The sequence below is a fragment of the Apus apus genome, chromosome 2 (assembly GCF_020740795.1).
Source record: "Apus apus isolate bApuApu2 chromosome 2, bApuApu2.pri.cur, whole genome shotgun sequence".
In the NCBI taxonomy this organism is placed as follows: Eukaryota; Metazoa; Chordata; class Aves; order Apodiformes; family Apodidae; genus Apus; species Apus apus.
The window spans coordinates 115757820-115772689 of NC_067283.1; the positions used below are offsets into that span (position 1 = coordinate 115757820).

At 36.0% G+C, this 14870-nt stretch overlaps 1 protein-coding gene across 3 annotated transcripts in view; it reads right to left on the minus strand.

Annotated features, from left to right (window-relative positions):
- RB1CC1 (RB1 inducible coiled-coil 1) overlaps positions 1–14870 on the minus strand; it is a 75725-nt gene that overhangs the window by 53633 nt on the left and 7222 nt on the right. For 2 of the 3 annotated variants that reach the window (XM_051612691.1, XM_051612690.1), the window contains exons 2-5: positions 9257–9375; positions 7249–7376; positions 4398–4524; positions 3964–4134 (exon numbers count right to left, since the gene is read on the minus strand). In XM_051612691.1, the coding sequence (XP_051468651.1) occupies positions 3964–4134; positions 4398–4524; positions 7249–7319 (369 nt within the window). In that variant the 5' untranslated portion in view covers positions 7320–7376; positions 9257–9375. Of the gene's footprint in view, positions 1–3963; positions 4135–4397; positions 4525–7248; positions 7377–9256; positions 9376–14870 lie in introns of those variants that run through there. The other variant, XM_051612692.1, reaches the window with a different exon arrangement.

A 14870-nucleotide genomic window follows, 5' to 3' on the forward strand; every position in this document is an offset into this window, starting at 1 on the left:
AAGTTGCTTTAATTGAGATTTAAAAGCCCAAGAGCAGATACCAGAAACACTGACCAAAATTGATCTGATAAAAAAAGCTTTTTAAGATACAGGAATTGCAACATGTGACAAATCCTATGGCAAGAATTTCAGTTTAACTGGTAAAGGAACAAGTTAAGGAACAGACAGCTTCTTTCAAGCTACTGAATCTTTATACTGCAAATTCTACATAATGAGATCTCATGTAATCAACAGAAATTTAAGAAAAATCAATATAGGTGTTAAAATAATTAAAGCAAAAAGAAAGAAAAATAGACTTATCTTGGTATAGTTATCACAGTGCAGTGGAAAACCAAAGAGGAGATACTAAGTTTTTCACAGGAATTATTTTTTGTTAGGTGGCATTAGAATGTAAAAATGGACTCACAAATTTTAAAAATTAGTTTAAAAATTGGGCAAATACAGATTAATGGCTGCTTCTACACATACCCACATCCTACGCTTATAAGAAGAAAAGCCTATAAGAATGCCAGCCCCTCCACTATGAACTAAAAGTAACTTTTATTTATACTTGAATAATAACTACAGATATCTGAAAATTATGGCAAAAAAGGGGCAGAAAACCAAAGTAAATTTTTTAAAAAATTATATAGGTCATATACTAGGATACACAAAGTACAGGATTCAGAAATACTTGTTCACCTTTCTCCACAGTACAAATAAGGTTCAAAATAAGGTAAGGTAAAAAAAAAATCATCTTTTATACAGCTCTACAGACTAGTTACCAAGTAGTACAGAGTTCAAGTCACAGACACCAAAAAAAAAAACAAAAAAAAAAGAAGGCTAAATTAAACCATTTTTTGGCTGGTTTAAAAAGAGAAACAAGAAAGAAATAGAAGTCTTCACACCCTGTAATATTAATTACTTTTCATGCAACAAGTTTGCCTATTACTAAAGTGGATGCATGGCATGAAGTATACGCAAGAACTCTTGCACAGTAAGTTAGCAGCCATCTTCTACATAACTTTTACTATTTCATAAGCTGTTTATAATTCCTAACAAGTCTGATTTTAAAATCATGCGCTATATCCTCCAGGAGAACAGATACGAAATTAAAAAGAAACTGGTAGCTATCAAATATTCTCCCCTACTTTTACATAGTTGTTATATATTATTGCTTTCATTGTTGACAATAGGCAAGATTTTATCATGAGCAATGATTTAGATTGTAATTTCAACTTTCCGATTACGTTTTTGTAATATAATTAAATTAATTCAATCACCCTAAACAATTACAACACTCAAAAACTCTTTATTAGGTACTGCCACTCTGCTTTTCTGGTAAAGCACATTAATGTCTCTCTAAAATAAAAAGACAAAACTTGGATTACTTTAAGGCCGATTTTTCAAGGTCATTTTGCAAGAAGTCTCCTTTACAGTATTATTCAGTGTGGCTTTGGATGCATCAATCTCACAGCTACAGAAGTTCATAGCCTTTATAGGTCTCCCTCAGATCTTTATCCATTTTGAGAAGGATTAATGTTCCCTTTTCCTCTCAGCCAAGAGGCTTATGGTGAACCCTGAAGATCAATGTTCTACCCACATTTCCAGTCCTTCCTCAGTTTCTTCTGAATTATTGTTCAATATGCTTCCAAGAAGGCATAATGAAAAACTATTCTAGTACACTACTGCTATACACCTTTATACAGTATTCACACATTGGTACATCAAAAGTCATGACAGCCTATTTACTAATCCCTCCACAACACACAATGGTTTTGTCACTCCTCTGACCTCCCAAAAAAGTACTCAACGCATTTTCACAGCCTAACGCAGATCTTATGGTTTTCAAAGATTTTAATCTTGGATAAAATTAAGTGTGCGTATAAAGCTGTCTAAAATTTAAGAATATTCCAGCCTGTTTAATCTTCAAATAATTGTTCAAGTTCTTAACAAAATATTCTCCTATCTTTGTAGCGATTTTACAAACAGGGAAGAACCAGAAGGAGTAGGGAACAGAGAATTATCTTTTTCAAGAAAAATCTGCAGGCTGGAAGTAAAACCTTCGTTCTACTTAGATCCATGTTTAAAGACCTATAAACACTAAATTTCTCCTCCCATATCCTGTAATAATATTAATAGGTGCCATCAAGTGTGGAAAAATATTATTTTCTTCTTGCAAATCAGCTCAGGATCACTCTCTCTCGATAAAATTTAATGTCTCTAGCTAAATATCATAACTCCAGTCAGCCAATAAAAACTGTACTCCATGCAGAGACTTTTAAGAGTAATTCTGAAATATGAGCTTCCCTTACAAAAGACTTGCCACCAGAACAAGCCAGTAAAACACTAAATAATTAAATTAAAAGCAGAAACTCTGCAATAAATTTGCTCTGCATATTAATAAATCCTTCAGAATAAAGGGGGAAGGGAAGGTAGTGATAATAATTCATTCAAAGTTGAAGGAGTATTCTTATATATAAATAGTATAAAATCCAGAGAGATTAAATCTGTTCTATCAGTGTATACTAACTTCACCAGACCAAAAACAAAATTAAAAATCTTCCAAGACCACAATATCAGGGATGGGATGAAAAAAGAAGATAAAACATCAGTAATGAGAAATGCAAGACTGGGTACCACCACCATTCACTTCCATTACCCTAAGTAAAGTACAAACACAAAGACCATAGCAATTACTACCGCCCTGCTTTCATATTAATTCAATGTTAAGCATTTAACATCAAGATTGCAGTCTTGATGACTTTTATAAGATCCTCTTAATACCCCACACAAAATGGTTTTAAAGCACTTCCACAGTTTCAGCTGCAAAAAACCAAATCCTCACCCTCTTCAAGGAGGACAAACAAAAATCTCCCACTTCTACCTCAATTCACATTGATATCCACTCTTCTCTGTATAACAGTCATATGACTCATAGATCCCTGATAACTGAAGGTCCAGTTTACTAAGTCAGCAATAACTACCAACAGGTGGTGAAGAGAGGAAGAGAGTCAACTGGACTCAACCCTTGTTTTAAATCAGACAAGGTCAGATTTTTCAGGCTAACCTTCCCCCTCTTGACAGGTCAGGCCAAGACGGAAAACTGAAAAAACCCATATTAGATGCAAGACTTAGCACCAAGACAACACGCTAAAAACATGTATTATTAATTTTGTGCTAAGTGCTACACATAACCAGTCCCCCCACCCCCAGCTGTTGGAAGTTTAAATAATCTTTAGAGACATGAAAAATATTTAATGTATTTAAATGCAAAATCTGAAGAAAAAAATGAGGGCAGAATTTCCTAACATGAAGAGAAGCAGCCAGTCCAGTGACTGAAGGCACTGTGTCACGTGTCTGGAACACGCAGCTGTGCCTGCTGTACGCACACGCAGTATCTTACTGACCGTGTTGCAAGGAACTAGTTACCCCTACCAAAAAAAAAAAAATACAGAAGTAATCAAACTGCAATTCTGACAAGTTTGCTCTCTATGCAAGTAAAAACCAACAGCCAATAATAACAGACCTGAATTTCAGGAAAAGGAAGCTGAGGGGCTTTTTTATTCATCAGTTGTTTAGACATATTAGATGAAACAGAAGCTTGGTGAAGCACTTTTTAAATTACATATTTTCTTACTTGATTTAACATTTCCAAAGTAACAAACTTTTCTGTATGCAGGTTGAAGCAGACTGAAGACACTGAAAATAAGGCAGCGCTTTAAGCATGGGTCCAAGGCAATGAGATTGCTTTTACTTTGCAAATGCTGTAAACACATGCATCCACAAAGCTGTATTAAAATATGCTTTTGAAAGAAGCTTTGAACATGCTGAAGAAACAAGCACATTTCACTACCTACCTCAAAACTTGGGAGACAAAAGCTCTGAAGAAGAAACTACTTCGTAATTTCTATCAAGCTTCCCCTCTAACATACAAAAAGGTTATTTTCCTTTGATGAGCAAGTACAGTAAGAATTTACTTACCACAGCAAGTTGTGTCCGTGATGCTACCGTATGAAACACTGCAGGCATCATGAGAGATTCTTCTACTTTCAATTCCATCTCATTCTCTGCTGAAAATGTGGTTTTGGGGATAGCTGGTGGACGTTCACACAAGATCATTTCTTTGTTGAATAAAAAAATTGGGTTGGTATCCTACACTCAAAAAGAGAAGGAAACCAAACACTGAGTAAAAGCAACACAGTACTCAATCACCAATTATTTACTCTATGGGCAACATGTCTTACGAACATGTTATAATCTACAAGTATAAGCTGAATACTCAAACATCTGTTTCTCAAAGCAAAGAAATCCAGCAAACAGTACACTACAGAAAAATATTTGAAGTTCCCTCCATGAAACATCTTTTTCTTCCCCTCTGAATGACAGTTCAGACTAAGAATGCAGTATGCACTTACTGTTCCAGCACTGTAACTACAAACTCTTCTGTCTGGTGCCATACACTCTCCTCCATTGACAACCAGCACTTGGTGCTGAATGGCAATCTTATACTTGGTTTGAATTGCATGTTTCAGATCAGCCACACTGGGAAAAAAAATGGGAAGACAAAAAGATGCTATCAGCATATCTGTGTCTCTTAATTTTATGTATTTCTGTAATAGAGACAGGTGACTTGTCTGTGTCAAAGCAGAACTTTTTTTTAAAGACCTATGGCACTGTGCAGAGTAAAAAGTAAACAATTCAATTTTTTTAAGTGCTGCGAGTAGATTTAGGTTAGACATTAGGAAGAAATTCTTCACTATGAGGGTGGTGAGACACTGGAACAGGCTGTCCAGGGAAGTTGTGGATGACCCCTCCTTGGAAGTGTTCAAGGCCTGGTAGGTTGGGGCTTTGAGCAACGTAGTCTACTGGGAGGTGTCCCTGCTCATGCAGGGATGTTGGAACTAGATGATCTTTAAGGTCCCTTCGAACGCAAACCAATTCTATAATTCTATGACAATGTGTTGCATTCTGGATATCCAGCTAATAAAGCTATCAGTTAAAAGAAGACAGCCTTCACGTTACTGGTAAGTCATCAGCAATCTTTTCCCAAGAAAATCTGATAACATGCTGAAATCCTGGATTAAGTCATATCAAGCATTTAGGATAATAACTGTAAAAGTCCTACTATGTTCTTTGAATATATATGTAATGAACAAAGAGCTGACTTACTTAAACCTTAGAAGACTACAAGAGTATTAACACATCATTATGCATAACATAAGCACAATTTTATGTAACCAACTCTGACTGACTTGCAATACATGAAGTCTGTAGCACTTAACAGAAAATTAAACAATCCCTTTATATGCAATGAAATCCTATAAATAGACACATTTAATGTGCAAACAGTAGATAAATAAACCATCCCTGTTTACGTTCACTACCCTCATATCTGTAATCATGGGTGATGGTATCTTCACATTAACTGCTTACTTTAGACACTTCTGGACATTCTTGAAGACACAGGCAAATAGTAAACTACACAAGAATCTATTATTATGACACAGTAACTGACCCAAACTGTAACTGGGGTAGTACCCATCAAAGATAAAGCTTTAGAGTATCAAGTGAACATTCAATTACAAGCATTGATAGTTTTGATATAACTATCAGGAAGCGTAACAATGTTACTGGTATACGGAACTTGAAAAATAAGTTTAATTCCTCTAAAATAGCTATGATGCAATACAACATCATGAATTCACTACAAACACCTCATGAGCACAAGCCTGCACTTGCTAGCTGTACTACAGTAAGCATTCACCTATCATCTCCATGGTCATTACGAAGATAGCTTGGCCTGTCCATATACAAGATCATCAGCAAAAAAACTAAGAAAGTTAGTCCTGCTAGAAACAGAAAGTCAGAAATACAGATAAAAAGAGTAAGAAGTTACACTGCTCAACAGAAGAGTGTTGGATTTTTTGTTGTTCAGCCACTGGAAAGCTTTCTTGGAGAACTATCCAAGAGAAAAAAGTCACCCCATACCAGACCATTAGGTGCCTGGACTGGCAGTTCAGACGCTGTACCTCACTCGCCACGATTTAGCAACAGAATGTCTCAATGTACCACACAGCATACAGGGGTGCTGAGACATTGCAAATAACCTAGCAGATCAAGAACGCCTGATATGAAACACTGTTCCATACTCAATATACCCCACGTGTCAGTGGGGTTTGCAGAAGGAGCACACAAAAAGAATTGGTGTACAGTCTTAGAGCTCTTCCACCACAAACAAGTTTTAGAATCCAAATTCATTTCTTGAGCCATAAAAATTAAAAAGAGGAGTTCAGGAAAAAGGAAACTATGGATTCGAGCACTAAATCCATGCTAGAAGTGTAAAAGCACAATTACTTACAACTCATTCATCACTGATAGAATATGAAGACAGCAGGTAAGCTTGGCTCTTGCTAGCTCCAAGGTGAAGAGGCTATCACATTATTATACACAATTTGATTAGAGTCTTGCACAAGAACAAGGAAAAAGGATACAATACACCAAATGTATCTAGACCTCTCTAAAAGAGCTTTACATTTGCAAGATGCTTTTAATGTGCAATGAAAAAAAATTCAAACAGCAAAGCTGTTAGGACTTAACTGTGACTCTCTAACACTGCTCATGTTTCAGTCAGATATTCATGTTTTCCTTCATGAACATTTCATGTTCATGTTTTACATATAAAATGCTGTAAAACATTTTGGAGCCTTACAACATAGGACAGAACCAACTATTACCCATTCTGGACATGAGACAAAAACCTATATGCCAGTTCTCTAGCATCCAATTTAAAAATATTGCAGAGCAGACATTTCTTCAGGATGAACATATACTGACAGGAGAAACAGATCTGTAGAATTTTTTTCTATGATGCCAGTCAGGAAAAAAAACAAAACACTTTTTATAGAAGAATCCTAAATAAAAAAGCCTTCCAGTAAAAGGTCACAGAAGATGAGAAGTCATTCTGATAGTTTTTCCAAAAAACACCAAACATAATACAAGACTCAGCTAAGAGCAGGTCATCCCTGTCACTGTCCCAGAAAGTAAAAAACTCCTCTACTCTCTCACAGGACCTCAAACAATCAACTGCAAGGCAATGAAAAAGCTAATAGAAAAAAACCCAGAAATTCATTAAAATATATGAAAACTTAGAAGAAACTAAAAAAACCAAACTATTATCCCTCCAGAACTCAGTATACAAAAAGTATATGTACTCTTTTTTTTTTTTCTTCATTTATAAAACAAGTCAAAATTAATTTACTTTCTTACTTTTGTACAGCAAGTTCCGTATCAAAGGTAAGAGTAGTTCCAGTGTTGACCAGAAATACATATAGCTTCATGATGATTTCTTTAGGTCTCTGAAGTTTATAATCTCCACTGCTAAAATCATTTAGAAACTGAAAAAAAAAATCAAGTATTAATTTCACATATGAGTTACAAAAAAGACATGTACATGATTTTGAAAAAATACTTCTGGATATACCATGGATGACTACATCAACTCCCATATTCCACAGTTCTTTAACCTTTACTAAACATATAGATACTCCAGAAATATGGGCAAGGTAAGCCTCCACATAAGCAGAGTTAGGAGAACACATGAAAACAAACACTGAGGAGAAGAAGAAAAAAAAAAAAAGACAACAAGACAACTTTCAGTTGCAAGCTGCAAAGGCCACCATCTTTATCAGACCATTACCTGTTTTTTCTCAATTATGAAATGCCTTTTTAAAGCCCCAGAGACAGTTTTTTGCAGACATCTTTTCTAGATTTTACAAACAGCAGCATGATCTACATGGTAAGTATTTGCTCCTCAGCCTGCAGCTACAGTCTCAGCTCACTACTGTCCTTAGCCAGAGATTTTTTTTCCACTTGGACATAAAGAAAAAAAAAAAAAAAAAAAAAATTGAAGGCTATGTAGATTTTCGTTTTCTATCTCTGCATAATTAGATAATAGTTTTTAAAAATACTCTCCTCAGTCTTCAGCACTAGCTAAATCTGTAGCTACCTTCTTCATCACTAATATCGGATTCCAAATGATCAAGACAGGCAGGGCAGTCCAACAGATTGGACACATTTTCAGTCCTACAAGCATCTGGATGAGTGACCATATGCACACTATTCCAGTGCACATAACAGAATAAAAATACTTAACTGCTTTGTAACACATTTAGACTTTATCTGAGATTTTATCACTGAAGTACTTCATACTTCTGAGCCTTTTTCTCTTCTCCACAGGAGCTCAGAAGTTTTGGAATTATTTCCTCCACACTAAAAAAAAAACTGCTGCAGAAGTACAACTTACTAGCACTGCAGTCATTAGTGACCTGAACTTTTTTTATGTGGAGGGAGCTATGCAAAGTTAAGCTGTAAAAGTTTTAGTGATTCAGCAGTATTCTTGTGTCACTGTGAAAATTACTTTTTGGATTAAACTACTTCACAGGAAGTATAAGAAATTTATCTTTCCCTGAAAAATAAACAAGATACACAAGCAAGGTCTACACAGCTAATTGTATTATTCTAAAATGAGTCTGAATTTGCATTTATCTCTTTGCCTACAAAGAAAAAAAAATGACAAATCATAGAAAAAACAACAAACACCAAATGAAACCAAAACCAGCATTAAAATATAGAATAGGGAGAGTTTTCACCAGAACAGTAAGTCCAAAAATTCAAAAAAGCTTTCTTCCAAGTAAGTGGCTTCTCAAACACCATTAGAGTACATAAACTAGTCAAAACATGCATTTTCACCAGACTTCAGAAACAGAACCGCATAAAATTAAAAAAGCCAGAGTTAAATTTTTTTTTCTGAATTGAGTATTGTTCTTACACTTCAACTCCACTGTACTCAGTGGCACCAGTTTCAATTTATATTGGAAAAATGAGAATATACTCTATAAACACGGTTATTAGATAGACAGAAACTGCTGAACGCAGAACAATATAGCAATAAATTTTTACTAAATTATTTGGCCTAGGTTTCAGAATTAATTATTCTCACATGTTGAGAGACTTCTTTTCACAAAGGGTATTATTTGTGACCATGGTCTAGGTAGAATTAGAAAAAAAAATGTATTTAAGAAAAGATCTGTCCAGAAACATCATGTACATATAGTGAAATTTTAATCATTTTCCCCTCCATACCTTAACACTAAAGCCAACTATTTAAAACACAGAAGGAAAAAACATTATCAAGATCAAAAACATTTATAACAGCATCTGCCACACATGCATCAGCAGCCTCAAATTTTTTAACTTCAAGCAAAGCAAGAATTACCTTCAGGCACTATACAAAGCTACCACCTTCTTCAAATTCAAGAGGAGAATAAATACGCACATTCACTTTACTTGATTTTTGGCCACAGAGTAGCATGGCTGCTCAAAGCCAGAGAAGATCTGCAAATAAAAGATACAGAACGCAATTACAGGTACTATTAAAATGTCAGGGTTTTATGTTCAGCATTGCATCTAACCCAGAAACCAGTGTAAATCAGTGCCAGAAAGAATAATTATGTGGGTTGGTTTTTGTTGTGGTGTTGTTTTTTTTTTAATTAACAAAGTTACCCAGTTACAAGTCTGCTCAAAACTGCTACATACCTGTGTTTGCCCATAAGTTCAGTTTAAAATAACCATTAGTGAAATACATCAATATCTACAATGAGGTAAAGTTAGTTCACTAAAAAAAAACTGCTTGCCTTTCCACTAACAATGTTTTTTTCAGAACTGGTCCAGAATGCTGATATTATGTCAGGAGCAATACAGAAAATCACAGCAAAATGCAATTTATCTAAAAAGGCACACATGCTACTGCCATTGAATGAACAGCCTTATCCTGCAGCTGGACCCAACAGACTCCTTCACGAATCAGCACCACCTTCCTTGTAACCTAGTGAAAACAAGGTAAACTTGTTTGTTAAGCCATTCACCTACTTTCAAAACATTTATTAATTTTTTAATATATATATATAAAAGAAATTGATGATGTTATCACTCCCAGATGCTTGTCACTGGCATCCTTGTCAGGGGCTTCCTCTCCCAGAACTGCTGTTTAAACTACAATTGAAACTACAACAATCAAAATAAGACGGATCAACAAAGGTGGTCATTTTAGGCTACTCTAGTTCATGTTATCTGTTACCAGATAAGTAGCAGTTTCAAAGGAGAAGGAGCCCTTGGCAAGGAAAGTGGTGATGAACAGTTGGGCTCAAAACAGTCAGGTAAGTGCACAATCAAACTCTGAACTACAAACATTATTTCTATAATGTTAATGCCCTAGCAAGCTTTCTGAGAAGATGATCAGGCACTATAAAAGCTGTTAATCTATTACTAAAAATAGGTTTGCTGAAGCACAAAAACCATTAGAACATACAAATCATTTTATACAACTCACACTACTAACAGTAAATGAAAAACACTTCCTCCCAAATTTGAAAACTATGACAGAGCAAAAAATTACACAACTACTACATGTACGTTACATGCATGAAACAGATAGCATGTTGTTAGGCTGCTATTTGAGCCATTATCTTTCTCCCTCCTGTCCACTCCCTCTTTGCTCCTATAGATAATGCACACATCACCTTGTAAGAAGCAAAGATGCAATAAAAGGAAAAAAGCAACATGTTTAAGTACTGCCTTTGGAAAACCATTAACTAAAGTGGTCTCTTACAGTTTAGCTATCAACCATCAGTAGCTGCACTTCTGAAGACGGAATACTAAAACGAGTAACAAGAAACTACTGAAACACTTATGTCACAAAGCAGGATCACAACACTATAATGTGTATTCTTCTAATTCTTTTGTAACCATCAAGTCAAAAAACCAAGTTGCTTCTTCTTCTCCAACATTTCAACAAACAATCCCAGGGCACCAGAACTACACTCACACAGACAGGACAAATACATATGGTCTCACTATCAGGCTATCAAAAAAATCTCAAACAACAAGCAACATAAAAAAAGGTAGAATTCAAGCACTCTCAAGACTGCCACAAATTTCAGTGGGTACTTCAAGGCACAGAGGAATCCGTGTGAAGCAAGGTTTCAGAAAACCCGTGCCTTTAAGACCAACCTCTCCTGCAGATTCATGGGTTCCCAATACAGACAAGCTGCAGCCCTCCCTTCAGGAGAAACTATGTCAAGTGCCTCTTTTCCAGCTGCTTGTTTTCACAACACTGGAAGAAACTGAATTTTGAGATCTCTCCCTAGTCTTGCATTTCCAGACAACATCTGGCTGAGTCTGGCCAACAAGGTCCAAGTTTAGTTAAATGGAGAGATGCATGAAAACCAGTTCCAGTTGCTCATCACTTCTTTCAAAGGTCAGGTTACAGCAGGTCAGGTTAAAAGCAAAGTCAGCTATATACTGCAAAGTCAGCTATATATCACGAAGTAGCCTTTAAGTTTGTTCCAAATATTCAAGAATATTACGATTCAACAGTAACTTAAGTTTTTAACATAAACTTGGTGTGAAAGTCAGGCACCATCATGCCTCAGTATTTCCATAAACACATTTTACTCGTGTTTTTATTACGTCAACAAGCCATTAAGAGAATTTCAGGCTTTTTTAGCACTACACTGTTACATAGTGTTACAAGTTTCAGGCTTTAGCGTTCCATTGCTGAAATTATTATGAATCACTTTATGAGAGATTTTGTAATTACAAAATTTGACAACTACTGAAGACAGAATTGCTAACTATATAATTAGACAAACTGTAACAAAACTACTAATCCACCCATATCCTCTGTTTGACCTGTGTGCCCTGCACCATTAGATCCAAGCTATCATATAAACTAGATTCTTCAAATTATGGGATGGAAGCTTATACGATCAACTGCCATGAATTATCAGTAACACTCTTAAAAAAAACAGCTGAAAATTTGAAAAGGAAATTTCTGTAGCAGCTGCCAGAGAAGAGAGAATATGCTAGACATGAACATAAGAAAAAGAATGAGATGACATAAATGAAAGTTAAGAATAACACAAAGTAGAAAAAGCTTCCAGAATTAATTCAGGAGACATATATTTTTCTACATTAGCTAACAAAACACCAAAATCAGCCATGAACACATTATTCTGGTTATAACATTTATCTGCTTTACATTGTGTTTACATTACAATGCAATTATTACATCTGCTTCACTTCATGAAAGTATTGCAGCCTTTTCCTATCCAATATAAACTCTTTAGCAACTTAGTACTTTTGAAGTCTGTGTGGCTCAATACTTCCAATGCATGTTGTTCAGAAGGTTTGAAACATATCCTATTTAGTTCAGTACATTCTTGTTGTTACATCTGTTAAAGGAAATGAATGTCTGTTTACAGACCTTTCCTTTTCGTAATTACAGTACAAGCATCATGGGTTTCACAGCACTCCACAAATAATCCTATGACATTAACCATCCACTTCTGCCATTTAGTGCAGAATCCCTGCTTCATTACCGAATTCTGACTGTTCATTGTTTCATGGTACAATTATTTCCAACTTCACAAACTCAAAACACTGAAATATGGCATTCAGGGCAATACAAAGACAAAAATAAACATTTATGCTCCGTGGGTTTAAAGTGGCATTATCAAACTCACTTTAAAGTCATTAAGTTTCCTCCATGATATTCCAATATTTAAGTTCATGCACGTGTTTCCAACATCTCATTTCCTACACCTCCTTTATAAACTGGATTACAAACTAAAGCAAAGTTATTAATACACTTTTCCTTAACTCCCTGCAATTTAAACTGAGCAATGCCAAAATCAGTTTTTCCTTTAAATCCAGTGGTTTAAAACTCCATCTTTTACAACAGCTACACACCAGCAGCATAAGGTACCTTGTTTTTTGTGCCTGGGGAAGTACTGCTTCACATCTGTCCAGCAAGTGTCACACTTGCCAATGCTTCATTTCCCAGGTCACAGAGAACCAAGAGGCCCAAATTCTTTCCCCCCTATGTTTATCTCCATGTTGGAAGGTGCTCAACTCTGAAAGCAGACAGAGCTAGCTTAACTACCTAATCAAGGAAAGACTCTTACTGTTCACTCAGAGCCTGCAATTCTACATTACTAATAATTAGACATCCACATAGCTCTGTATGAACATCATCTGTGTACTGCTAAGAAGCTCCTCTTCTCTCACTGCAGAAGAGCTGAGGCTATACTGCAGGTAACAGTGCCTCCAATATGAATCACAAATGCTACTCCTGATTTCAAGGGTCAGGCATCTCACAGTAGATCACAGCAGAAATCCTACCTGTCAAAAGGTCAGTTCATCTGAGGCAAAGGCTTACAAGTCTGTCACATGCTTAAAAAACTCAAGTGATATTCTTCATTCGCTGAATATCTTACCTGGAGAACATCTCCCCTCTAAGAGAATATATTTTTATTACCTTTGGAGACATAGAGCCAACTTTGGGGCACATTAACATCTTATTAAACTGTGCTGCATATTCATACAGCAAATCTTCAGGTTTGCCTTCAAGATGCTGCAAGCCCTGTAATTTCACCTTTCTCTTCTTTTAAAGCAGGATTTCCTGCTTCACTTCAACTAAGGCAACTCTATAATAGACAAAGGCACAAGACTAGTGCAGGATGTCCCTTCCAAATATTTTTGTTTTCTTCTGCCAACCTGACTCTTCTACCTCTATTTCCTTTGTTTTTTCAGGTGTCCATCTCAAAAAAATGCTCTCCTGCTTCACCTTGCACACCCCATCTCATAAGCAAAGGACTCTATAGCACATAAATCCTATTATCAAAGGAAAATTAACACAGAAACTGAGGCTGAATTTAAGGTAACAAACACCTTCCTTCACATTAGTTGTAAGATCGTATCTAAAAACAGACTTCAAGAAGCTGCCTTCCATACTGCAACCAATGCGTCTAACCAGAAATACCTTAATTTTGCAGAAGACTACTACCACCACCAGAAGAACAGACAGAATTATCTCACTATGAGGGCATACATTCTTTACTAATGCTTTTAGTAACAGAAATGTCTTAGTTTCTAAAACACAATGCAGATGCCTACCATTTTCAGGACAAACAAATGCTGAAAGGAAACACATTTTAGAAGGCACTTAAATAACTTGAAGTAAAACTTTAAATAAAAAAAAAACAAAAACAAAAACAACTAAGCTATGTGATGAATAAATAGCAGGTCTTCTCCTGACCCACTTGCAGAGGATATCATCCCCCGCTCCTCCAAAACAGATTTAACCAGAAGGCCACATCTAATTACTGAGATACAAGTTACTCCAGGTGGAGATCCTATCTCCCATTACCACCTTATATCAAAGCCTATAAACCTCAAGTTCAAGCCACACTGTAGTCTTAAAGAAAGGCTGTCAATCCCTGACATCTGTAAGGTGCCATCTGGAGCTCTATTTATACTCTGTTGAGATGTGCTTCAGACAGAGAGGCCGTTTCTTAATTACAGCATCTCCAATAGTCAGTCACAGTGCTGTTAGCAGCTCTGAAACTCTACTGCTGGTCAGCAAAGCAAGTCTTTTTCACTCAACAAAGCTGAAATTCTGCAGAGCAATCAGGAACTACCCCTAAAGCCCCCTAGGACCCTTCTTCCCAATTCACTAAGAAGTAGTTTCAAAATTCAGTATACAGTAATTCATAGTGTAGGAGGCTTCCTCCACCTCCCTTTATGAATAATAATTTTACACAATACCAACACAGGAGTTACATGTGACAACCATATTCAGAGTTCAGAACTAAGAGAAGCTCCTCATTCACCAAAGTAGGTACGGCAATACCTTTAGAGATCTCAACAACATCAAGGGTGGAAGAGAAGGCGATCAAAAGCAACTGCATTTGGGCAGCTAAGAAAACACTGGATTAAAGACTAGCTTTGAAATTGGCGTATCCCAAAACAATGCAGCTTCTTACAAGTTA